Source organism: Mustelus asterias, chromosome 27 (assembly GCF_964213995.1).
Source record: "Mustelus asterias chromosome 27, sMusAst1.hap1.1, whole genome shotgun sequence".
Taxonomy (NCBI): domain Eukaryota; kingdom Metazoa; phylum Chordata; class Chondrichthyes; order Carcharhiniformes; family Triakidae; genus Mustelus; species Mustelus asterias.
In genome coordinates this window covers 32,712,809-32,740,016 of record NC_135827.1, presented here as the reverse complement: position 1 = coordinate 32,740,016, position 27,208 = coordinate 32,712,809, and the positions used below count along the sequence as shown (strand labels likewise).

Genomic DNA, 27,208 nt, shown 5'->3' with positions numbered 1-27,208 from the left:
AGATTAATCGCCAATGCTGATGGCCAATTATCAAGCCACCCCTTAATTGGATATTTTACCTGTTCAGAATGGTCAAACATTTCTTTGCCACTTTCTAAGTACATCAATAAGCAACCAGCCATTTCCCTCAAAATTCACAGGGTGGGATTTTCCAGCCTCGCTTGCCCCGAAACCGGAAAATCCCTCCTGAGGTCAACGGACCTTTCCATGGTCCGCCCCCTTACCCCTTCTGATTCCTGTGGCGGGCGGGATGGTAAAATTCCAGCCATGGTCTTATATGGGCATCATTATGGGATGAATGAACAAAAGGAAGCTTAATTTTTAGTCCAAAAGTGGGACACACTAGTGAAGGAACAATTAGCAGCATACATGTAGGCAGATTTATTTTAGATAGACAGGGAACAAAGGGAATGCTCTTTTACTGAAACAATATATACAATACATATTGCTAAACAATGTAGCCAACAATGGAAGTTTCACAGAAACCAGCTAATTGCAACAAAGCGTTACCATATTCATAACAGTGAAAGACCAGAAACTAAAGTTGAAATTGTCCAGCTTGGTGGTTAACATTGCGGGGGAGCTTCCTGTGAAAGTATTTTTGGAAGCAGCTCCCAGTTTCTTTCATTTTATTTCAATTTGGTGCTGATTTGAAGCAATTGATTAACCCAATGCATTAGCAACAAGTCAAATTCTGATTAGCGATAAATTCAACATTGCCTCATAATTTAACGCAGACAGGCTATGTGCAATAGCACTAATAGCATGCACATTCTCAGGTAGCCAAAACATCTGGACATATCTGCCGCAGGCAGCTACTGCGCGGTAACACATTGAATCCAAATCCTTATGCTCTGTTTTGTTCAAGTAATCTTGAAAATAACAAGTCAATTTCAACTTTTAGTTTGCTCCAGGACTCTTCATGAGATGTCACATTTCTCTGTTGTAACGTCTGTAACATTTTTAACCCTTGTTGCATTTTTTAAGAGCCTGAACCGGGCTGGAGTAAAGAACGTCCTTGCAGTTAAAAAGTGAAAGGCATTCGGTTTACAATCACCCCAAATTTGTTATGTACCTCTCAAGCACTGGGAAGACAAAATGTCCAGATTCTGGATTTGTATTTATGTATCATTTTATTAAATGTCAGTCACTATTGCAAATTGTTGTTGCCAAAATCGATTTCAGCAACAACAGTTCGCAATAATGAATGACATTATTGATTTCAGCAACTCTGTGTCATTAATTGGTTTGTGTGTGCGTGTATATATATTATACATGTGGTATTAAAATGTGAACATATATATAAAAGTTCACAAGTTTTTCTTCCAATCTCAGCTCAGGCTTCACAATTTCTTGACTATTACTTGTCAATTTTTGGACCGTCTCACTGACAGTCGATGTTGAGTCTCTTGTTGAGCTCCTGCAAGAGAAGCAAAAACAGAGCATCTTTTAATATTTTGGAGAGCGTAGGTATGAATGTTGCAGACCTTAAGAATGATTGACATAAGAACATAAGAACTAGGAGCAGGAGTAGGCCATCTGGCCCCTCGAGCCTGCTCCACCATTCAATAAGATCATGGCTGATCTTTTCGTGGACTCAGCTCCAGTTACCCGCCCACTCACCATCACCCTTAATTCCTTTACTGTTCAAAAATCTATTTATCTTATAGAGGTCTATAAAATGAGAGGCATCGATCAGCAAGATAGTCAATATTTTTTCCCAAAGGTAGGGGAGTCTAAAACTAGAGGGCATAGGTTTAAGGTGAGAGGGGAGAGATAAAAAAGTGTCCAGAGGGGAATTTTTTTCACACAGAGGGTGGTGAATGTCTGGAACAAGCTACCAGAAGTAGTAGTCGAGGCGGGTCCAATTTTGTCTTTTAAAAAGCATTTAGACAGTTACAGGGTATGGAGGGATATGGGCCAAATGCGGGCAATTGGGACTAGCTTCGGGGGTTTAAAAAAAAGGGGGTCATGGACAAGTTGGGCCGAAGGGCCTGTTTCCATGCTGTAAACCTCTATGACTCTATCCTTGACTTAAAAACATTCAACAAGGTAGTCTCAACTGCTTCACTGGGCAGGGAATTCCACAGATTCACAACCCTTTGGGTGAAGAAGTTCCTCCTCAACTCAGTCCTAAATCTGCTCCCCCTTATTTTGAGGCCATGCCCCTTAGTTCTAGTTTCACCCACCAGTGGAAACAATCTCTCTGCTTCTATCTTATCTACTCCCTTCATAATCTTATATGTTTCTACATATGGTTACACTGACTTAAAACGTGCTCGGATTTCTGTTGTCTTAAAACAAAAGTTTTCTTCATACGCCTTTTGCAGCCCAAGAAAATCATTTTTTGTATTTTAACTTACCTCTGGGCTGCAGGAAAATGCCACAAGGATGCAGATCTGTTAACTCAGTATTTTGGCCCATCACATCGAATACTCCGAAAGGGGAAAATTCCTTTTGGATTGTAAAAGAATATTGATAAATTCACTGATTTAAGCAGATATATTTTACTTTTATATAGATATAGAAACATAGAAGCAGGAGGAGGCCATTCGGCCCTTCGAGCCTGCTCCGCCATTCATCACAATCATGGCTGATCATCCAACTCAGTAGCCTAATCCTGCTTTCTCCCCATAACGTTTGATCCCATTCACCCCAAGTGCTATAGAAACATATATATATATATGTGTAGGCATGGTTTAAAAGAGAGACCACTTTAATAAAAATTCAGAACCTAAATAAGATTTAATATTTTAAATTTATTCACAGGACATGACATTACTCTGGCTGGCCCAACATTTATTACCCGTCCCTAAGAACTCTACATTTCAGAGACAACTACATTGCTGTGAGTAGGGGATTATATGTAGGCCAGAGTACTTAAGGACGGTGGGATAACCCCCGTGACTTGCATGGGGAATCACTGATTGATCTCCCTGTAAGACTCATAGAATACAAAGGGTCATCTAGACTCGAAACATCAGCTCTTTTCTCTCCTTACAGATGCTGCCAGACTGGCTGAGATTATCCAGAATTTTCTCTTTTGGTCTCACAAGGTCCCTGGTGATTGGTAATTAGCTTATCAGGTGGAGCTTGTATTCTACAAGTCCTACAGGGACGTTAAATCAGTGCTTCCCAATGCAAGTCCTGGGGGTTATCACAGATGGCAGAGATCTGGAGTCACATGTAGGCCAAACCAGGTAAGGATGGCAGATTTCCTTCCCTAAAGGACATTAGTCAACCAGATGGGTTTTTACGACAATCGACAATGATTTCAGATTTTTAAATTCAAACTTCATCATCTGCTATGGTGGGATTCTAACCCAGTTCTCCAGATCTTGTCCTGGGTCCCTAGATTACTAGTCCAGTGATAACACCACTATGCCACTGTCTCCCCCATTAATTTGTTTAAAGCTAAAAAATCGATCTTCCACAATAAAAAATTCTTCTTCTTAAAAATAAAGTCTTGTTTTCTTTTGAATGTAAAGTTTTTTCAAAAAATCAGACTTGAGAATACAGCACATGGATATTGAGCGTAATAGACCAGCCTAAGGCACTGGTTCTTCATCTCTCTCCCTCAAACACTCCGGCGCCTTTTCGGGTCAATGTACCTAACCAGCACACCTTTCAGACTGTGGAAGGAAACCGGAGCACCCGGAGGAAGCCCCACGCAGATACGGGGAGAATCTCGTATCTGCGCAAACTCCACACAGACAGTCACCCAAGCTGGGAATCGAACCCGGGTCCCTGGCGCTGTGAGGCAGCAGCGCTAACCACTGTGCTGCCCCGATGGCCGCCCTCTGACAACTAGGGATGGGCAATAAATGTTGGCCAGCCAGCGACACCCATGTCCCACAAATGAAATTTTAAAAAAAATCTTCCATTCTCGTTCGCGGCTGGGACTTTCCGGTGCAGCTGAAAGTGAACGAAGGTTTGGCTGGAAGGCCGTACTTTCCATTCTCGCTCGGGTTCCACCATGGACGAGAGCAGAGAATTGCAGCCAGTGTAAATGATTGAAATTTTTACTTTTTTTTTACATCAACAGAAATTCTCACTAAAGTGAAAACATGCCGACAGCTGCTCGCTGGGTTTTACTGAATAAAGTGTACCTCGTGATTGGTGGTTTTCATTCGATCAACATAGCCATAGAGGAAATTCAGAACCTCGGCGTCATTTACTTCTTCAGCAAAGTCAATGGCGTTTCGTCCATTCAGATCCTTTAAGGAGGGAACAGAATGGGTTAAACATCTGGGGAGATTCCTCAATCTTCTCCCATTATCCCTCCCCTTCTCTGTCAAAACTGTTAACCCATATCCCATAGGTACCCTCAATTCTTCACTGCCCACGGAACAATGCCCCCAGGCTGGAGAGTGTGTTGGCAGGCTTACTAGGTGTGTGCTAATGTCAAACCCCCCACCCTTGCACAACCTAACAGAAGACTAGTCTCCAGTAAAGGTCTCGAGAAGACTCGCGCAGATCTGTTTTATTCACTGTGGTTAAAATCTTTATCTTAAATTAATTTGACACATTGCTATGTCCATTTGTGCATTCCATAAATTGCTTCACTGTGAATTAATGCAGAACGCAAGGTATGATGCATTGAATACTATTGTGTTGCTATCATAGAAGAATCATAGAATCCCTACAGTGCAGAAGGAGGCCATTGGACCTGCATTGACAACAATCCCACCCAGGCCCTATCCCTGCAACTCCTGTTTTTACCCTACTTGTCCCCCTGACACTAAGGGGCAATTTAGCATGGCCAATCCACCTAACCCGCACATCTTTGGACTGTGGGAGGAAACCGGAGCACCCGGAGGAAACCCACGCAGACACGGGGAAAATGTGAAAACTCCACACAGACAGTGACCCGAGGCCGGAATTGAACCCGGGTCCCTGGTGCTGTGAGGCAGCAGTGCTAACCACTGTGCCACCGTGCCAACCTATGTTTTAAAATCCAAGGGTAGCTTTTCCTCATTCCTCCAATTCTGGCCTCTTGCATATCCCCTATTTTCACTGCTCTATCAATGGCCCCTGATATTATCACTGCACTAGTAATCCGGAGGCCCAGAGTAATGGTCTGGGGACTCAGGTTCAAATCCCACAGTAGATGGAAAAATGTGAATTCACTAAAAATCTGGAATTAAAAATCTAATAATGACCATGAAATGATTGTTGTAAAAACTCATCTGTTGTCCTTTCGGGAAGGACATCCTTACCTGGGTCTGGCCTACATGTGACTCCAGATCCACAGGTTGATTCTTAACTGCCCCCTCAAGAGCAATTAGGGATGGGTAATAAATGCTGGTCCAGTTGATGATGCCCACATCCGATAAAAGAATTTAGAAAAATTCTGTCCCTAAACCTCTCGACTTCTCTCCCTCTTTTAATTTGTTTCTTAAAGCTGGCTTCTAGAAATCATAGAAACCCTACAGTAAAGAAAGAAGCCATTCGGCCCATCGAGTCTGCACTGACCACAATCCCACCCAGGCCCTACCCCCATATCCCTACATATTTACCCACTAATCCCTCTAACCTACGCATCTCAGGACACTAAGGGGCAATTTTAGCATGGCCAATCAACCTAACCCGCACATCTTTGGACTGTGGGAGGAAACCGGAGCACCCGGAGGAAACCCACGCAGACACGAGGAGAATGTGCAAACTCCACACAGACAGTGACCCAAGCCGGGAATCGAACCCAGGTCCCTGGAGCTGTGAAGTAGCCGTGCTAACCATTGTATCTTTTGATCATTTCATTGTGGCTGAGTGCCAGTTGTCTGTTATCACACCTCTGAAGCACCCTGAGGTGCTTCATGATGTTAAGACACGTTAAATAAATACTTTGTTGTTGTTATATAACGTGGCCACGGACAAGCAGAAATTGCAAAATCCCAGGCAAGGCGCCATTAAAGTATTCCTGGTCACAATCATAAGACAGGATTTAATCTTTTTTTTAAATCCAATCGATATTTTATTCTGATCCCAATGATTTTCTGTGACAATTTGTCCCATGGAAGCTGTAATGAACTCAATGAGGCCTTTCAGGTTGGCCTCTTGGAGTATGAGCTCCCTGATTGAGGGTATAATTGCCTGCCCAATCGTGGACCCTCACCTGTATCTGAATATGGGAGTGTCGGGTCCATTGGCACTCCTGATTCTGCCTTTGCACCTGAAGCATTCTTAGGAGTGGAATAGAGTTTGTAAATAAAGAGAATCTGGTGAAGGGACACCAGCCTCTGAGGAGTTATTTCAGAACTTGATGAAATAAAACATTCCCGGCTGGGGACTGAGGCAGCCGTCTTACCTGCATGCACAGCGAAGATCCCATCCTTAGCAAGCACCTCATCCCATCCAGCAGCTGCTCCTTCCTCAATGTGAGGAACCTCCTCGTGTCACAGTTCATGTCCGAGCTCTCAAATTCCTTCACTGTTGCAGCGTGAGCCAGCACCATGCAGTGCAACGGGGTCAGAACTTTACAACAAAGGGTAGGTGATTATTATTCATGTTTGCTGGAATCTCTGTATATCAAACGCACGGGTTACATCTGAATTTTCGGAAACACGTGCAATGTGCACGCGTGATCCATTCAGAGTTACAGAGCGAGATTTTACAGCTTCGCTCGAGCTCGACCAGAAATTCCCGCCTTAGGTCAATGGACATTTCCATTGTCAGATCCTTGCCCATTCCCATTCCGAGGCAGGTGGGGCGGTAGAGTCCCGGCGACAGTCTCTGAGGTTGGAGCAACCAATGGGGTGCTTATGCCATTCCTATGCAAGTTATATTCACTGGAGTTTAGAAGAGTGAGGGGAGGATCTCATAGAAACTTATAAAATTCTAACAGGGTTAGACAGGGTAGATTCAGAAAGAATGTTCCCGATGGTGGAGGGAGTCCAGAACTAGGGGTCATAGTTTGAGGATAAGGGGTAAACCTTTTAGAACTGAGGTGAGGGGAAATTTCTTCACCTGGAGGGTGGTGAATGTGTGGAATTCACTCCCACAGAATGTGGTTGAGGCCAGAACGTCTGATTTTTAGAAGAAATTAGATATAGCTCTTGGGGCTAAAGGAATTAAGGGATATGGAAGGGAGAAGGGGGTGATCAGGATATTGAATTCGATGATCAGCCATGATCAAAATGAATGGCGGAGCAGGCTCGAAGGGCCGAATGGCCTACTCCTGCTTCTAGTTTCTATGTTTAGTCTTTAATCATTTGTGGTGTACATACAATAGAACAGTAAGCAGCAGATGAAAGTATAAATCATAAAGGTTTTTTGGTTCAAGTTTCTACATAAGCGCCATATTTTTGAAATCTTGTTCAACTAGATTTTCCAGACCCTCCCCCCACCCCCGCGTCCCTTCCCCTATGGACCTCTCCCAACCACTGCCACGGTGTGTTTTCCGGCGGTGGAGGCAGCTCGCCATTGGTGGAATCTTCTGGTTCCGCCCATATCAACGATGTTCTACGCGGCTCTCCCACCCTGCTTCCTGGGAGAATAACAAAGGGGAACGCCATCGGCGGGACTGAAAGTTCCCGCTAACGGAAAGGGCCGGAAAATCCCACCCAAATTTTGAAAGAAAATTCTCCAGCCGCTGCCGAGCGTTTTCACATAGTGCATTTGTGACCCTGACCTGATAAGTATGAACGTGTTAAAACGTGCTGAACTGTGCTTTCATATGCCAGCTCGCTTCTACCATTTGCACATCCAAAGTTAATGGCCAGGATTCTCCGACCTCACCTGCGGCTGGGATTTTCCAATCCCGCCGCAGTGAATGAAGTGTTGGCTGAGCGCCAAATTCCCCGTTCTCGCCAGCAGTGGTGTCCGAGATCGGAGAATTCCAGCCTATAAGTTTTAAAGTTGCACACGGAATTTAAACGGTCAACGTCCCAATTAAAGGAGAATTATTTTGAGCCTATCAAGGGGATACTTACAATTATTGTCAACAGCATCGATGTCCACATCTGTCCCGTCCATCAAGGTTTTTTCTATGACCTGAAAATGATCAATAATGACATTACTGGTGGGAGGGTGAATGCGATGATAGTGATAATTACTCGCAACCTGAGATATTCAGGACTGTCCAGAAGTGGCACAGAACTGTTTTACTTACATGCAACACCCGGAGGAATCCATTTTCTGCACACAAATGTACTGGTGTTTTCCCCAAATAGTCTTTCTCATTGATTTGGGCACCAAGTGAGATGAGGTCATTCACCATCAGGTGCTGATTTCGTTCTGCGGCTAAGTGTAACGCTGTCTGTGAAAACCAAAAACAGTAAATACCCCAATACATCGCCTCAAAGCACCAACAGAACCCGCCACAGAAAAATAAAGCACTTTTTCATGAATCAGAACTATTCCACTTTTACTTTAAAATTTACCATGAATATATGTAGGCCGTAACTTCCTGGGATTGCCAATCAGTGTCAGATTGCCACCCTGTACCCACTTACCTGAGCTAAATTTCTTTTGTGTCTGTCTTGCCCAACTTTGTGGCGGGTGAGATCCAGGCTGCGCAGCTTTCACTGGAGCCCAGCATCAAAGTCTAACAGAGTCAGAGTGAAGGAGGGCGCAGGCCACTTTTATTGCATTAGCTGCTGTAAAGCAGGGAGGTTTCCAGGTCCCATTCCAATGACAGGCCAGGGAGAAGGCAAGTGACTCAGATAAGTGGATAGGATTTGATGGTGGGGGGGGGGGGGGGGGGGGGGGGGAGGGAGACACGGGATAGCTCAGAAGAGGTGGGGGAGTGGTTAGACATCAGGGGGGAGCGGGGGTTGGGGGGGGGGGGGGTGGGGTGGGGGGGGGTGGCGGGCCAAGCCTGGTCAGATCAGTAGATTGGGTCGGATGGGGAGAGGGGTCTAGTCGGCTCAGGTAAGAGGGTCAAGGATGGATGGTTGGGGGTGGATCTAGCTGGGGGAGGTGGGGGGGGGGCACGGGGATTGGTGGGAGGGTCCAGCTGGCTCGGGGTTGAGGTCGAGCGAGGTGATTGAGCTGGGTTGGGTCAAGTCGGCGCGGGGGGGGGGGGGGGGGGGGGGGGGGCGGTGGGCAGAGCTCCAGCTGGAGATCAAGGAATCGGGGATGAGAGTTGTGGGTTTGGGATGGAGGTGGGATGAGAGTCCTGTGCGGTTTGAAGGGGGGGGGGGGGTGAATTGAGAGGTGGGGGAATCCCAAGGTGGGGAGGGGGGAGTGTGGGGAATACCGGCGGTGGAGGTGGGTGGTGGGATTGGGGGATGCCGTGGTGGATGGGGGGTGGTTTTATCGGAGGTTGGGGGTGTTCCCTGGGGAACGGGCTTGTGCAGGGATCGGACTGGGTCTTTAAAAATATGTATGCAGAGATTGTATTTTTCCTAAACCCATAAGAGAAAATGCTGGAAAATCTCAGCAGATCTGGCAGCATCTGTAAGGAGAGAAAAGAACTGACGTTTCAAGTCCAGACGAGCCTTTGTCAAAGATTTTCCAGCATTTTCTCTTTTGTATTTTTCCTAACATTTTATGAGTAAGTATTAGTGTAACGCTGGCATGGCGATCAAAAGTTAGTGATTTAAACCACTTTTTTGGATGGTTCCCAGCACAGTGCAATTGCCCAGATGAAGTTAACCCTTCTGGACAATTGCTGTGCCTGACCTGGGAACCTCCTCGAAGGATTCCCCAGTGCATCTCTGGGATACCACCAGAGATGCCCCAAAGTTACGGCCCACACTGCCCTCTCATTTGGGCCTTTTTAGTAAAATATTTTTACATTTAACTGACAGGCAATTTGTTGCAAAAAGAAGTTAACTTATTATATTTTTAAGATTTTGGATATTTTGTTTTTATTTTTGATCAACATAAATCGATACACTCGCTCACTTGTCTGACAAGCAATTTTAATTTGGCGTTATAAAAAAATGTACTACCCTTTTTAAACTGATTGCCAGGACGGTTGAAGTAAAATGTCTTAATCTGAACAGTAACCAATGTAAACTACATGAGTTACTGCAGTTATTCCATGAAGAATAAAACTATTCTTAAACCCGCAATATAGAAACGTGGAAAATAAAAGCAGGAGGAGGCCATTCGGCCCTTCAAGTCTACTCTGCCATTCATTTTGATCACGGCTGATCATCAAATTCAATCTCGTGAATTCAATCAACCTGATTGTTGTGGGTTTGTTAACCTTTTCGTTTATTTACAATACTTGTTTGTGATCCAAAGGCCACTATTAACACGAGGAATAAATTTGAAAAGGGTAAAGTACAATAAAAAGGAACTTTCTTTGAAGACCTCTGATTACTTACTCGGTCTCTGATGTTCTTTGCATCAAGCCTACCCATGTTTGCCATCCTACAAGCTAAGCTATACACCAAGGCTCTCTTCCCCTGAATAACAGCATTGTGCAGCATTCTGTCAAAATTAAAAATAAACACGGTACTGTTACTGATAATGATACAAGGCACCAGAGCAAAAAATAAATCAGGCAATTCAAAGCTCTCAGTGAAGCTATTCCTTCCACCTAAACCCCTGGCATTAAGTTCAGTAATTGGGTCTCATCATAATTGCAATCCAAATTACTTTTTTTGGAATGAAGGCTTTGAAATTTGTCGCAACCAGCAAGATATTGGGTGATTCATGTCCAGGTGGTTCAGTGGAAATGCGATAAATCGTAGGCAACCTTAATCAATGCTAATTGTGCAATTTTATCTCCACTGTTTAAAAGGTCAAATGCACATATACACGGAAGCAGGTCGGATTTCAATAACAGCGCATACACCTTGTTTGTAAAGCTCTGAATCATACCTATTCCTTGGAAAATCGCACAGTAAACAGTCCCATTCACCCGCGCTGCTCATTAAAGCCAAAGGAAATATTTGAATTTACCAAGAAAAAGAACCAGGGGTTGTTTCTGCTATCGCACATTTATTTGGGAAAGCGCGGAAAGGGAGGTGAAGGCCCTCTCCTGAACTGCGTCATTTTCTGTTGTGCGCTGGCGGTGGGCAAGATTCCCGATCCGCTCTTTCAAAGAAACTTAACGTAGGACGCAGCAATGGACTCTAGTCATTTAGAGTGTGCCTTTGATATAGCAGAGACACGGCACAAGGTGCTTCTCAGATGAGATATTGGCAAAAGTGCATTTCATTGCAGGACAATAGAACTGTTTCCGTAATCTGAATACAGAAACAAAGATGGTGCTTTGACAGCCATTCGTTACTGTAATCATTTAACACCGACTGTGCCACAACAGCAATGTTACAACATAGAAACCCTACAGTACAGAAAGAGGCCATTCGGCCCATCGAGTCTGCACCGACCACAATCCCACCCAGGCCCTACCCCCATATCCCTACATATTTACCCACTAATCCCTCTACCCTACGTATCTCAGGACACTAAGGGCAATTTTTAGCATGGCCAATCAACCTAACCCACACATCTTTGGACTGTGGGAGGAAACCGGAGCACCCGGAGGAAACCCACACAGACACGAGGAGAATGTGCAAACTCCACACAGACAATGACCCAAGCCGGGAATCGAACCCAGGTCCCTGGAGCTGTGAAGCAGCAGTGCTAACCACTGTGCTACCGTGCCGCCCTTTGTGCTACCGTGCCGCCCTGAGTTACATAGGTACACGCATAATATTAACAATCATAGAGTTACATAGGTACACGCATAATATCCCTACAGTGCAGAAGGAGGCCATTTGGCCTATCAAGCCTGCACCAACAACAATCCCATCCAGGCTCTAAATCTATAACCCCACGCATTTACCCTGCTAATCCCCCTGACACTAAGGGGTAATTTAGCATGGCCAATCCACCTAAACTGCACATCTTCGGAGAATGTGAGAAAACCGGAGCACCCGGAAGAAACTCACGCAGACACGGGGCGAACATGCAAACTCCACACAGAGAGTGACCCAAGTCTGGAATTGAACCCGGGTCCGTGGCGCTACGAGGCAGCAGTGTGCTCTGTGCTTTTGCAGCTCTAATGATTGGCTGATTTCCCTTTATCTGTTCGTCAAAGGCAATTTATTTTGCTACAGAGGATAAAACATGGAGTTGGCCAGCTCGTTCAAAGAGTTGGCAGGAAGCAAATTAGGCAAATGGCCACTTTTGGTGCTGTAAAAATCTATCATGCAATCTCTTCAGGGCACCTTTGGACCTAAATCACCAATTAATGCAGGCACTTACGTATCGCCGTTCTTGTCCACACAGAGTAATTCCTGAGTGGATACAGTGCAAAGGCTATCCTCTACATGTCGTAGTTGAAACTGGAAGAAAGACAAGGCTGAATCATCCAGAGAATGTTGTTGTTGTGCGGGGCCGGGAAGGTGCTTGCTTTCAATGTGGGAATACGTACAGTTCTGAAGACTGTTCAGTTCACCTTGGCTAAAGGATTCTGCCTCGGATGACGGGGAACAAGGTAGAGATTGTCCCGTGACATTTTGAGAATAGCAGGGCTGACACCCGTCACGTTCATCTGTGAAGGCTGCCAAATGGGCAGGAGAAAGGTTCCAAGGCCCCTCTTCCAAACGTGAATAAGGTTCTGGGTGTACAGATACCAGACCGGGAAGAGTTGCATCGTCCTTGGAGAAGTGATATGGAAAATAGTCTGAGGCTCCTTGGTCAGCTTGCAGCTGCTGACTGCCATTGAGTGAATCCCAAAAGCTGATGGGGCAGCCAGTGTAGTAGCCCAGCTGGCAACCCATTCCCGGCATGTTCTGTTCGGTCTGGTAGGAGCGTGTTTTAGCTTGCTTCAGATCGGTCTCCAGAACCTCCACCAAGTCTTCCAAAATTTCTTCAAAATTCCTCGCCGGGAAAGCGTTTGTTTTTTCAATCTTAAAAAATGGGCGGAAAAGCTGTCATTAGATTCCACAGTCAATCACTGATTTCAAGATGTCCTCAATAGCCTTAAAATCAACAGCAAATTCAGTCTCAATATAAGCTCTGTAAATTTGATTTTTGATTTGATTTATTATCGTCACATGTATTAGCATACAGTGAAAAGTATTGTTTCTTGCGCGCTATACAGGCAAAGCATACCGTTCATAGAGAAGGAAAGGAGAGAGTGCAGAATGTAGTGTGACAGTCATAGCTAGGGTGTAGAGAAAGATCAACTTAGTGCGAGGTAGGTCCATTCAGGAGTCTGATGGCAGCAGGGAAGAAGCTGTTCTTGTGTCGTGAATTGGGAAACTACACTGCAATATTATTACATATAGAATAGGCTGGAGTTTAGCTCCACTTTAACATAGCACCTCTTAATGCAAATTAAATCCGACCATGGGAATTTAAGCATTTGATTTCAGCTTAAGAAAAATCAGGAGTGAAATAATATGTGGTGCTAATATTTCAAAAAGAAACCATGGAACTGTCAAATGACAATAAATCAAGCCATGTAGCTGGCGAGGCGATAGCTTAGTGGCATTATCGCTTGACTATTAATCCAGAAACTCAGCTAATCTTTTGGGGGACCCTGGTTCGAATCCTGCCACGGCATTTGGTGGAATTTGAATCCAAAAAAAAAAATCTGGAATTATGAATCTACTGATGACCATGAAACCATTGTCAGAAAAACCCATCTGGTTCACTAAAGTCATTTAGGGAAGGAAATCTGCTGTCCTTAACAAAAACAGAAAAATGCTGGAAAATCTCAGCTGGTCTGACAGCATCTGTGGGGAGAGAATAGAGCCAATGTTTCGAGTCTAGATGACCCTTCGTCAGAACCAGCTCTGGCGAAGGGTCATCTAGACTCGAAACATTGGCTCTATTCTCTCTCCATAGATGCTGTCAGACCAGCTGAGATTTTCCAGCATTTTTCTGTTTTTGTTTCAGATTCCAGTATCCGCAGTATTTTGCGTTAATCTGTTGTCCTTACCTGGCCTGGCCTACATGTGACTCAAGACCCACAGCAATTTGGTTGACCCTCAACTACCCACTGGACAAGGACAACTAAGGATGGGTAATAAATGCTGGCCCACGAAATGAATTTTTAAAAAATTGTTACCGAACCCCAACTGGTTCACTGGGACAGCAACTTGTCATCCTTATTGGACCGGGCGAATGGGTGACTCAAGTCCCATGCCAACAGGGTCTCTTAACTTCCCTAGCAAGCCCCTTCAGCTGCATCACAACACTCAAGAAGAAACAAGCCTATTGCCACCTTCTCTGGGAAGCCAGGGACGAACACAGTAAGAGTTTTAACAACACCAGGTTAAAGTCCAACAGGTTTATTTGGTAGCAAATACCATTAGCTTTCGGAGCGCTGCTCCTTGGTCAGATGGAGCGGAAGGAGCAGCGCTCCGAAAGCTAATGGTATTTGCTACCAAATAAACCTGTTGGACTTTAACCTGGTGTTGTTAAAACTCTTACTGTGTTCACCCCAGTCCAATGCCGGCATCTCCACATCATGACAGCCAGGGATGGGCCATCTTTGTTGGCCTTGCTGCCATTTCCGAGCTGTGAACCTGAGCTGCCTAACAGCACTTACCTGTTTGTTCCGTTTAGTAGCGTATGGATGACCTTGGACTGTCTCTCGGACCACACGTCTTCTCACTGCAATAAAGCCACCAATGAACATGTTAGGCACAATATCAGATACATTAAAGGACATTTTACAGAAATAGATGTCTCTGAGCCACTTACAATTATTTGATTTCCAGGCCTTGTCCAGCTGTAAGAAACAAAATAAATGTTTTTTTATAAATCATAACTTCAAATATTGAAGTTGAATTTCCAGCTTTGCAATTGTCATTATGTCAGTGTAAGTTTTTTTTCCCCCGGAGAATCTGATCTGATGATACAATTTCCCCCGACCCTCCTAATATTTTGCTGGCACGTTGGTTTTGGTAGTTAAAAGACTGAATATTTGTGTCTCTTCTGTTGAAGAAGGGTTTGCTCTACAGGTTCAATGGACTTCACCTCGTACCTGGACATCACTGGGATCCTTTCCTCTGGCTATGCGATAAGTCCGAAGGAGGTCTCGAACTGGCCAGCGGACTCTTACTCCCAAGTACTTTTTCTGGCACTGCGTATTTCTGCGATTCTTTGAGTCTGAGAAAAATAAGTTTTGATTCAAAACCAGCGCAAGATTTTTGGTACATTTCCCACCACCAAAAGTCTACCCTTAAAATGAGCAGTCGATTGTATCATTCAAAAAACATCTTCAAAGCTTGATTTTATTTTGAATAGAAACAACAGTGCTGTTCATCAGTTTGCACCTTGTTCAGGTATACTAAATGTTAATCAAAATAACTATTGCTATAACAAAAACAGAAAGTGCTGGAATATCTCAGTAGATCCGACAGCATCTGTGGAGAGAGAATAGAGCCAACGTTTCGAGTCTGGATCACCCTTCGTCAGAGCCATCCCTATAATTTGATTATTTTATTTATTAGTGTCACAAGTAGGCTTACATTAACACTGCAATGAAGTTACTGTGAAAATCCCCCACTCCGGCGCCTGTTCGGGTACACCGAGGGAGAATTTAGCATGGCCAATGCACCTAGCCAGCACGTCTTTCGGACAGTTGGGGGAAACCAGAGCACCCGGAGGAAACCCACGCAGGCACGGGGAGAACGTGCAAACTCTGCACAGACAGTGACCCAAGCCGGGAATCGAAGGTAATCTGTTTTGGAGGTGTTGATTAGAGAGGTCATTAGTTTCTTGAACAATCATCTTGATGGCAGGCCATAGAGTCATAGAAGTTTACAGCGTGGAATCAGGCTCTGAGGCCCAACTTGTTCATGCTGCCTTTTTTTTGTGCTGACGATGCAAATAAAACAGGTAATCATAATTCCTAACACGGTCAGAGGCGATCATTCAAATAAATAAGAAGTAAAGACCAGGGCAATAAAACTCACACCAGTATGCTGTACTTTGTTTATGTTTAATTAGAGGGGGTCAGCTTCCAATTCAACATTTCATTTTTTAATGCAAATATTGTACTAAGTTGGTTCCAAATCAGCCCCGTCAGTTTATACACGCTTTGTCGCTTTGACAAAGGGTCGTCTGGCCTCAAAACGTCAGCTCTTTTCTCTCCTTACAGATGCTGCCAGACCTGCTGAGATTTTCCAGCATTTTCTCTTTTGGTTTCAGATTCCAGCATCTGCAGTAATTTGCTTTTATTTAGTTTCTTATTTCAATTCTTATTTAACGACTGGCTCACTTGTAATTTTCACTCGGCAGTGACAAAATCAGAATGAAGCCTGTCAGGAACCATCTCGGTCCCACATTTTCCTTTGAGCATAAATTAAAACATCCCCAACACACTGCAGCTGATTGCTATGTTTTGGAGCTCGGGTTGACCCTTGACAATTATTTCTCTCCTTACAGATGCTGCCAGACCCGCTTGAGATTTTCCAGCATTTTCTCTTTTGGTTCTGCAATTATAAATGGTGTTCGATGTTGCAGCAGTGTGCTGCATTGGCAGCCTGAGCAGGGACCTTACCTTTGAGGCTCTCGTTTGCACCTTCCGTGGCGATGTCGTTGTGTTCCAGGAGGCGAAGCTCTGAGTCTCCAAGGGGGTGAGAGGAGGGACTTGGCTGGGAGCAGACGCCCGTAGAGGTGGGTACTTCCTCGGCCAGAGGGGACCGGTTGCTCCTTCGGTAGCAATCATCGATGCCACTGTCATTGCTGCTGTGATCGTGCAGGCTATCCGGACTTAACACCTTGTAGAGCATGCTGTACTCTGGTGCACCCAGTGAGGTGCAGCGCCAGTTGTGACACCGCGGCAGAGACTTGGGACAAGTTCACCTGACCAGGTAGAAAGCAGGTTATCTTCACCTTGCTGCAGCTACCCACTGCTGAAGGGAGCAAGTGGGAAAGGCTAACTCTGCCCCAATGAATGCTTTTCCTTTTTTATGTATACATATATAAACGACTCCTTTGCAGGGGCGGGATCTTTGACACCAGCACCTGCGTCAACTTCCTGATCATTTCTTCAGCGGTCCTCAGATTTACTCTGAATTGTCGTTGCTGCAGGCATGCATTGCATCCTACGCAGTTTTGGAATTCCAGCACCTCGCCTATTTTCCAAGACGTGTCTGAAAAACAAAAGGCAGTTTTTGGAACTTAGTTCCGAGTAGATTCCGAAGGCAATGTCAACCGAGGCACATTTGCAACCCAAATTGACACTTTACTAAGACCACTAAGTGCACCATTTCAAGAACAGCTTCTTCCCTGCGACCATCAAACGTTTGAATGGACCTACCTTGCATTAAGTTGATCTTTCTCTACACCCTAGCTATGACTGTAACACTACATTCTGCACCCTCTTTCCTTCTCTATGAACGGTATGCTTTGTCGGTATAGCGCGCAAGAAACAATACTTTTCACTGTATGCTAATACATGTGACAATAATACAAATCAAATCAAGTAAAATCTCATCATCATAAACTTTATAACACACCTATTTATAGACTATTATTTTCACCCTGTTCATTTTTTTTATTCGTCCAGGTGATGTGTTCACCACTGGCATTAATTGCCCATCCCTGGGCGGCACAGTGGCCTCACAGCATTAGGGACCCGGGTTCGATTCCCGGCTTGGTCACTGCGGAATCTGTGCGTTCTCCCCGTGTCTGCGTGGGTTTCCTCCGGCTGCTCCAGTTTCCTCCCACAGTCCGAAAGACGTGCTGGTTAGCTGCATTGGCCATGCTGAATTCTCCCTCACAAACAGGTGCCGGAGTGTGGCGACTAGGGGATTTTCACAGTAACTTCATTGCAGTGTTAATGTAAGCCTTACTTGTGACACTAATAAATACATTTTTATGAACTTTAATTGCCCCGGGGAAGCTGGTTGTGAGCCTTGGCTATGAACCAATGTGGAGTGGGACGATTGCTAACTTGTTCAGCATTTTCACACGATAAAGTTAACTTTATGCTGCAGAGTGATTGGGGCTTATCACCTTTGTGTCTTCCATGTCAGAGAATCGTAAATCAATTTCTGGAGAATGAGCTTTTGTTTTACTATATCTGTCATTAAAAGTAGAAGTTTATTTTTTTGTCACAAGTAGGCTTACATAAACAATGAAGTTACTGTGAAAATTCCCTAGTCGCCACACTCCGGCACCTGTTCGGGTGCACTGAGGGAGAATTTAGCATGGCCAGTGCATCTAACAGCTTGTATAACACAAGCTCCAGCATTGTAAGGTTCACTTATGTTTTAAAATTAGCGGCTGGCAGCCGGTACTAGTTGGCATGGTAGCACACTCGTTAGCACTGTTGCCTCACAGCGCCGAGGACCCGGGTTGAATTCCGACCTCGGGTGGAGTTTGCACATTCTCCCTGTGTCTGCGTGGGTTTCCTCTGGGTGCTCTGGTTTCCTCCCACAGTCCAAAGATGTGCAGGTTAGGTTGATTGGCCATGCTAAATTGATCCTAGTATCAGGGGCTTAATAGGGTAAACATGTGGCGTTACGGGAATAGAACCTGGGTTGGATTGTGATCGGTGCAGACTCGATGGGCTGAATGGCCTCCTTCTGCACTGTAGGAATTTTATGAACCTAGGGTAGTGATGTTACTGGGCCAATAGTCCAAAGGTCCTGCCTACTGCTCCAGAGTAAAAGTTTTAACAACACCAGGTTAACAACACCAGCACCGCATACTGCTCTAGACACACGAGTTAGGGAATCATAGAATCATAGAGTCCCGACTGTGCAGAAAGAGGCATTTGGCCCATCGAGCCTGCACCGACAGCAATCCCACCCAGGCTGTATCCCCATAACCCCATGTATTTACCTTGCTAATCTCTCTGACATTAAGGGTCAATTTAGCGAGGTCAATCCACCTAACCCGCATATCTTTGGACTGTGGGAAGAAACCACAGCCCCTGGAGGAAACCCACGCAGACACGGGGAGAATGTGCAAACTCCACACAGTTACCCGAGGCCGGAATTGAACCCGGGTCCCTGGCGCTTGAGGCAGCAGTGGTAATCACTGTGCCACTATGCCGTTCTGCAATTTATCAATTGATAAATCTGGAATGGAATGCTAGTTTCATTAATAATGATCATGGAAGGAGCAGATTGTCACAAAAGGCCCTTCCCCCCCAACCTGAATCAGCAGTGGCCCTCACACGAGGAAACCTACCCTCCACCCTTACCTGGTTTAGCCTATGTGTGACTCCAGACTCACTGTGAGGAGGTCGACTCTTAACTGCCTTCTGCAATGGCCTAACAAACCACGCAGTTGTATCAAACCATTACAGAAATGTCAAATAGACCGCAATGGTTCAAGAAGGTGGCACACTACCACCTTCACAAGGGCAATTAGGGATGGGCAACAACTGCTGACCTTGCCAGTGACACCCACATCTGAGAACAAATAAAAAATAACTTACCATGTGAAACACTTTATAATCTATTGATGGCATAATAAGGTTCTACCTCAGTCTTTATACTAAAGCCTTATGTTGCTTTTTATCTGATTAGCTGATCAGTTTTGGTCCCCTTACTTGAGGAGGAATGTAACTGCATTGGAGGCAGTTCAGAGAATTTACTGGATTGATCCCAGAGATGAGGGGTTTGACTTACAAAGAGAGATTGGGCAGTTTAGGGCTATACTCCCTGGATTTAGGAGAAGAAGAGGAGGTGTACAGGATGGACAAAGTAGACGTGGAGCGGATGTTTCCTCTTGTGGGGCAATCTAGAACAAGAGGTCATAGTTTTAGGATAAGGGGTGGCCGATTTAAGAGATGAGGAGAAATTACTTCTCTTAAAAGTCACGAGTCTGTGGAATTCACCACCCCAAAGCGTGATGGACGCCAGGACTTTGAGTACATGAAGTGAGGAGGTGGACAAATTTTTAGTGAGTAAGGGTTTGAATGGCTATGGTGTATGGGTAAGTGGAATAGAGGCTAAGATGGGGTCAGCCATGATCGTATTAAATGGTGGACCAGGCTCGAGGGGCTGCATTGCCTACTCCTGCTCATAGTTCTTATGATTCTTCTGTTCCTTTATTCATAGTGAGGGGTTCCTCACTATGTAACTATACAGAGGTACTGCCTTGTGAAGAGCACTGGTTTGGACCAGTTGGGCTGAATGGCCTATTCCTCTGCTTTACATTCCGTAATTTATTATTCTAAAGACACTATATCATCATAAGTTGTTGTGAAAAAATGGTTGGGGGCCAGGTGATTTGTGGCAAACAAATTACTAAAAGTGACAGAACTTACTGGAAGGTCTTGACCCAGTGGCAGCTTCCTCTTCTGTCAACCGTAAGCCTTAAGTCCCACTTTAGAGACTTGGGGCTGAATTCTTCACCTGTTGGGCGCGCACGCATGGCATCCCAGAAGTGGGCGCGAAATGTTCTTCCGGCCTTGATTGGCCCCGGAGCATGATTACACGCTGGCTGGCCAAGCGCAAAAGCACACGGACCACGTAAAATTGGGCCATTTGCATGTTTAATGGGCTTAATTGCCCGCTGACTGAAATATCACTCGAGGCACCATGACAATGTCTTGTGCGTCCATCATATTCTTGATGATGATGGATTTCATCATCATCATTTTCCCGTGAGTGAAATTTCACGCGAGTTTGGCTCAGGCGTGCACCTACTCAAGCTCTGTAAAATCCTGGAGATATTGGCCGGAATTCTCCGACCTCGCCTGCGGCTGGGATTTTCCGACCCCGCTGCAGTGAATGGGTTGAGTTTTGGCTAAGCGCCAAATTCTCCGTTCTCACTGGCAGCGGTGGCGCGGCGTATGAGTTCAAGGAATCCCGTCCATTATCTAAGCTGACGCCTTGGAGCAGTACTGAGGGACTGCTGCACTGCCGGTGGTGTCACTCCTGGAACAGATGTTAAACTGAGGTTCTGACAGTCAGGAGAGAGAGAGAGAGAAACAAACTGAACTTCTTTATCCTTACACTATCTCTCCATAAGCAGAGATGTTTTTGAATAATTTTTAAAAGTAAGCTGTTGTGTGTTTCCCCAGACTCTCAGTTTGTGTGATCCAATTTTATAAGTAATACGCAGTAATCTCTCTTTATGGTTCGGTTAGGTAAGCGCAGTAAGAAGTCTAACAACACCAGGTTAAAGTCCAACAGGTTTATTTGGTAGCAAAATGTTAGGTAATGTCAGAGCTCTGTGCTGTGACAGCTGCACCTCTGGTGGTGAGGATTTCCTGTTCTGCCCAGTGTATTACTTTGTTGAAGGACAAATATAAATTCCTCCAGCAATATCAAGTCATGCAATCCCTCACAGAGGCACTGCATTTTTAAGTTTCAAGTTTATTTATTAGTGTCACAAGTCGGCTTACATTAACACCGCAATGAAGTTACTGTGAAAATCCCTTAGTCGCCACACTCCGGCGCCTGTTCGGGTACACTGAGGGAGAATTTAGCATGGCCAATACATTTGACCAGCACGTCTTTCAGGCTGTGGGAGGAAACTGGAGCACCCGGAGGAAACCCACGCAGACACGAGGAGAATGTGCAGACTCCACACAGACAGTGACCCAAGCCAGCAATCGAATCCAGGTCCCTGGCGCTGTGAGACAGCAGTGCTAACCACTGTGCTGCCGCCCTGCGCAAGAGTAGACTCACTGATGATTGTGATTGGCTTTAGGTGTTCAAACCCGAGGTATGCCTGTGGGTGTTTCTTACGAGTGTTCTGGAATTGCTGGCAACCTGCCACCAGAACAAACCTATCGGCAGTAAGGATTGTAGCCCTTCCCTGTTCATAGTTAGTGAACACGTCTGGAGTCAGCATTGAATAGACCTCTTGGCCCTCCCAGACAATTGCCCTTGAATTAATAAGGCACCAATATCTGATGGCCACTTTAGCTGTTCTACTACTTTCTCAAAAGTGGCTTAAAATAATTCCACAGCGCACTCTTCAAATTTGGGAAGAAATTCAGTGTATTTTAGGACTCGAGAGATTGGTTCTGGGGCGGTTTAGAATAGAATCCCGACAGTGCAGAAGGAGGCCATTCAGCCCATCAAGCCTGCACCAACTCTCTGACAGAGTGGGTGGGATTTTACGGCCTTGCTCAACCCAAGATCGAGAAATTCCCACCTGAGGTCAACGGACATTTCCGTTATCCGCCCTTCGCCCGCTCCAATTCCGTGGCGAGTAGGGCAGTAGAATTCAGACGAGTATCTTACCCAGGCCCTCTCCCCACCCTAGCCCTCTGTAACCCCATCCATTTACTATAGCTAATGCATCTAGCCTACACTGAGGGGCAATTTTAACATGGCCAATCCACCTAACCCGCACATCTTTGGAACGTGGGGGGAAACCCACACACTCACGGGGAGAACGTGCAAACTCCGCACAGACGGTCACCTGAGGCTGGAATCGAACCTGCGTCCCTAGTGCTGTGAGGCAACAGTGCTAACCACTGTGCCAACATGCCACCCACAGTTACCAGGTAGAGGGAGAGTCTATCCCTCGCAGCTCCATCTGTCTAATCTCTCTCGCCTTTGAGTTGCTGACTCGCTTTCCAGTTTTCAGGGCTGGAATTCTCTCTCTCTCTCTTTCATTCTCTTTTCCTCTCCTGAGCTTCTCTTTCTCCCTGCCGTTCTCTCTCTTGCCCTCTCCCCCTCCCTCTCCCGAAACTCAAGCTGCATTTGGTTAAGGAAAGGGGTTCAGCGTCAGGGTCTTTCCGCTTGTCCACTTGTTCTGGTTGATGGGTGGGCACCAAATGCTCAGCCAGCAATTAGACTACCTCACTTCTTTTGACCTAACTCGGTATTAAACTTCTACCTTCCTGACTACATTTTTCAATTGTCCTGCGCCTAGGCTGGTTAACTTTTCACCATTTAAACCTCCTTGCTTCACACACATTTTACACATTATTCCCCTTATACACTTATGACTGCGTGGCCAAATTCTGCTCCAACTCCATTTTCAGGTTTGCTGATGACACCACCATTGTGGGCCGGATCTCAAACAATGATGAGACAGAGTGCAGGAAAGAGATAGAGAATCTGGTGAAATGGTGCGGCAACAATAACCTCTCCCTCAATGTCAGCAAAACGAAGGAGGTTGTCATTGGGGCGACAGTGAAGGAATAGCGATGTTTAAAAGTCAGGATGGTGTGTGATTGCCAGGAATTTGCCGGTGGTGCAGTTCCCATGCATCTTGTTATAATTCCTCCTCAGATAAGGACACCAAAACTGCACACAATACTCCAGGTGAAAGGCATTATTTAAATGAAAGATTTTCCTTCCAACACCGAGATGCTGTCCCATGGATCACTAACAAATTTGAGGTTGGAAATAGTTTGAGAAAGTTGAGCTTGTTTTTAGTTCAAAAGCTCTGAGGGGAGATGTTCTTGCTATAGAGGGAGTACAGCGAAGGTTTACCAGGCTGATTCCTGGGTTGGCTGGTCTGTCATTTGAGGAGAGACTAAGTCGGTTAGGATTATATTCACCGAAGTTCAGAAAAGTGAGAGGGGACCTCATAGAAACTTATAAAATTCTAATAGGATTGGACAGGGTAGATTCGGGAAGCATGTTCCTAATGGTGATGGGAGTCCAGAACTAGGGATCATAGTTTGAGGATGAGGGGTAAACCTTTTCGGATTGAGGCGAAGAGAAATTTCTCCAACCAAAGGGTGGTGAATGTGTGGAATTCAGGACCACAGAAAATAGTTGAGACCAAAACGTGTGATTTCAAGAAGAAATTAGATATAGCTCTTGGGATCAAAGGATATGGGGGGAAGAGGGATCAGAATATGGAATTTGATGATCAGCCATGATCAAAATGAATGGTGGAGCAGGCTCGAAGGGTCGAATGGCCTACTCCTCCTTCCAGTTTCTAGTTTCTATGACCTCAAAACATGACAAAACGCTTCACATTGGGTGCACAAGGTGAAACCCCTTGCCTGATTATGACCTGGGCACGACACACAGGACAAATCAAACACATCCAGTGAGTCTACTCTCAATCGGCAGCGAGGGGATAAAAGGTGTCGTTGGCAGTGCTATCCAGCAGCACTTACTCTGCACTAATGTGTTCATAAATGCTCGGTTTAGTTCTGTCAGGGCCTCTCAACTCCAAATCTCATTAAAGCTTTGGACTTTACACACAATGGTGGACAAAAGAGCTAAATTTCAGTGATGAGGTGAGAATGACTGCCCTGGAATCCAGGGTAACATTTGACCACATGTGCATGCATTAAGGAGCCAATGGGAATCAAGGGGAAAAGTCTCCAAAGGCCGGAGTCATAGCTAGCACATAGGAAGCTGGCTGTTATAGTTTGAGACTAATGATCTCAGCTCCAGGACATCGCTGCAGGAGTTCCTCAGGTTAGTGCCATAGAAATCATACAGAAATCATAGAAACCCCACAGTACAGAAAGAGGCCATTCGGCCCATCAAGTCTGCACTGACTACAATCCCACCCAGGCCCTACCCCCATATATTTACCCACTAATCCCTCTAACCTACACATCTCAGGACACTAAGGGCAATTTTTAGCATGGCCAATCAACCTAACCCGCACAGTCTTTGGACTGTGGGAGGAAACCGGAGCACCCGAAGGAAACCCACGCAGACACGAGGAGAATGTGCAAACTCCACACAGACAGTGACCCAAGCCGGGAATCGAACCCAGGTCCCTGGAGCTGTGAAGCAGCAGTGTTAACCACTGTGCTACCGTGCCGCCCTACCGTGTCCTAAGCCCAATCATCTTCTTAGGTGCTTCATCGATGACCATATCTCGATCGTGCAATGTCAGAACTAAGGATGTTCACTGTAGATTCATAATCACAGTGTTTATTTATTAGTCACAAGTAAGGCTTACGTTAACGCAATAAAGTTACTGTGAAATTCCCCTAGTCGTCACATTCCGGCACCTGTTCAGGTCAATGCACCTAACGTCATTCAGAATGCGGGAGGAAACCAGGGCGCTCGGAGGAAACCCACACAGACACGGGGAGAACGTGCAGACTCCACACAGACAGTGACCCAAGCCGGGAATCGAACCCGGGACCCTGGTGCTGTGAGGCAGCAGTGCTAACCGCTGTGCCACCGTGCCGCCCACATGTGTTCAGTACCACTCTCAAATTCTCAGAAACTGAAGCAGTCCGACCATCAATGGAGTTTCACATTCTCCGCAACCCGCCCGCTAAAATTCCACTGGCAGGCGGGATGAGAGAATTCCGGCCTTAGAGTGGAAGTGTTAACCCAGGAGTCAGTGAGGCAACAGAATGCGCTGTTTACACCTCTGAAAAATTATCTCATGAGGTTATCCTTTTTTATCAGTTATTTGCCTTTAGTAACTTTCAGCTCTGCCCTATTCAGTTCTTAAATGGCTTCAGGTTCTTTTCGGATGGGAATAGAGGGAAATGGTCCCTGGAAGGGTCGGGGGTTTTAGTTCAGCTGGGCAGCATGTAATTTTCTTTGTTTTTTGTCCTTTGTTTGTTCTTATTGATGTCATAGGTCACTGATTTAAATGTTTAAATTCACCTTGAGCCTTGTTCAGTTAGAGCAGAGGTTGGCAACCTGTCATTCCCAAACCGCGTGTGGCTGACTCAGGACTCGTGCAGCTCCTGCCTATAATCTGTCAATCTCATTTTGATGGTAGTTAAATGGCTCGCTTCATCTTTTTAAGCTTTTATTAATATTGTACCTGGGGGAAAATTACCATGAAATTGCAAGCACTTTTTAAAATGTTGAAATGTGTCTCTGTCTGGCTTTTTATTATTACTGGCATTTAAGTAACATCATTTCAGCACTTAAGATATTACGTTTTGACTCATTTTTTAAAGTAAGAAGTCACCAGGTTAAAGTCCAACAGGTTTATTTGGAATCACAAGCTTTCGAAGCGTCACTCCTTCTTCAGGTGAGTCATCAATAAAGAAGCAGCGCTCCGAAAGCTCCTGATTCCAGATAAAACTGTTTAACTTTAACCTGGTTTCGTGAGACTTCTGACTGTGCCCACCCCAGTCCAACGCTGGCATCTCCTCATCACAATTTAAAAAAAGGTTCTTCTCATTATTAAGTTGTATGATCCCTGAATTAGGCAATGGAAGTCTTCTGGCTCAGTGGGTAGCGACCCTGCCTCTGAACCAGAAGCTCTAGGTTCGAGTCCCACCCCAGGACTTGATGGCCATGCAAGCTGTGTTCATAACGCACAGGTTGAGTGTCAACCTGCAAGATCCTTCCAGAAATGCCAATGGTTGGCAGAAAGAGCAGGAGAGACTCCTGTTCAGCCATGCTTGGTATGGAGTGATACCCCTCAAATTATAAGTCTGGTGACAGACTTGTCACCTGTTCCGGGAATAACTAGTTATGGAAGCAGACAAAGGTCTGCCTTGGTGCACCAATAGAATCATAGAATCTTTACAGTGCAGAAGGAGGCCATTCAGCCCATCAAGTCTGCACCAATGACAATCCCACCCAGGCCCTATCCTTGTAACCCCCGTGTAATCCCCCTGACACTAAGGGGAAATCCCACCCAGACCTGTTCCCTATACCCCCAAGTATTTACCCCGCTAATCCCCCTAACCTACACATCTTGGGACAATAAGGGGCAATGTAGCCTGGCCAATTAGCCTAACCTGCACATCTTTGGAGTGTGGGAGGAAGCCGGAGCACCCGGAGGAAACCCACGCAGACATGGGGAAAATGTGAAAACTCCTCACAGACAGTGACCCGAGGCCGGAATTGAACCCGGGTCCCTGGCGCTGTGAGGCAGCAGTGCTAACCACTGTGCTACCGTGCTGCCCACTAGGTAGAGGAAGAGTAAGAAGAAGAGCTCGGCAACCAGACCAATTAGTGAGAGTACTGCACTAAGATGAAGGCAGGCACAGTGATGGCAGCAACCCGAGTGGCACATCCTTCCACGGGTTTTTTGGGGTTCTCTGGCTGTTTTCCTGTCTGGTGAAAGACCTTAAAATTTAACCCACAAATGCTCGGATCAGTTTTCCAAAGTAAGGTGTTGGACTGCCAGATGCAGAATTCAGTTCTTTCCACTCTGCCCACCAATGTTCCTTCACTACAGATTCTGAAGACCAACCACCACCGCATAAATCCCACAACCCAATTGTGACTTCAGTGGAATCCAAGAAGAAGCAGAACTGATTCTTCATTCAGACAAGGAGCTGGGTGCTGCAATGTGCAGCAACAACCATCAAAAGATCAGCTTTGCCAAGGTGGTGACAAAGAACTAGATAACCATTTTCGTCTGGTTAGGGAAAATGAGGAGGTGATAGACAGGAGCTATCATCAGGTGGTCACACCAGGGCCATGGGAGGCAGGCAAATGGGTAACGGCCAGGAGGAGGA

At 45.6% G+C, this 27,208-nt stretch overlaps 1 protein-coding gene across 1 annotated transcript; it reads right to left on the bottom strand.

Annotated features, from left to right (window-relative positions):
• Positions 1–363: 363 nt before the first annotated feature.
• LOC144480000 (uncharacterized) lies at positions 364–16,655 on the bottom strand. The gene is made up of 11 exons (XM_078199153.1): positions 16,424–16,655; positions 14,903–15,027; positions 14,465–14,647; positions 12,169–12,815; positions 10,278–10,383; positions 8,111–8,257; positions 7,932–7,992; positions 6,308–6,474; positions 4,110–4,217; positions 2,364–2,454; positions 364–1,420 (listed from the first exon to the last, which is right to left on the bottom strand). The coding sequence occupies exons 1-11, from the start codon at positions 16,653–16,655 to the stop codon at positions 1,368–1,370; spliced, it is 1,920 nt and encodes a 639-aa protein (XP_078055279.1). The 3' UTR covers positions 364–1,367.
• Between the last annotated feature and the right edge of the window lie 10,553 nt (positions 16,656–27,208).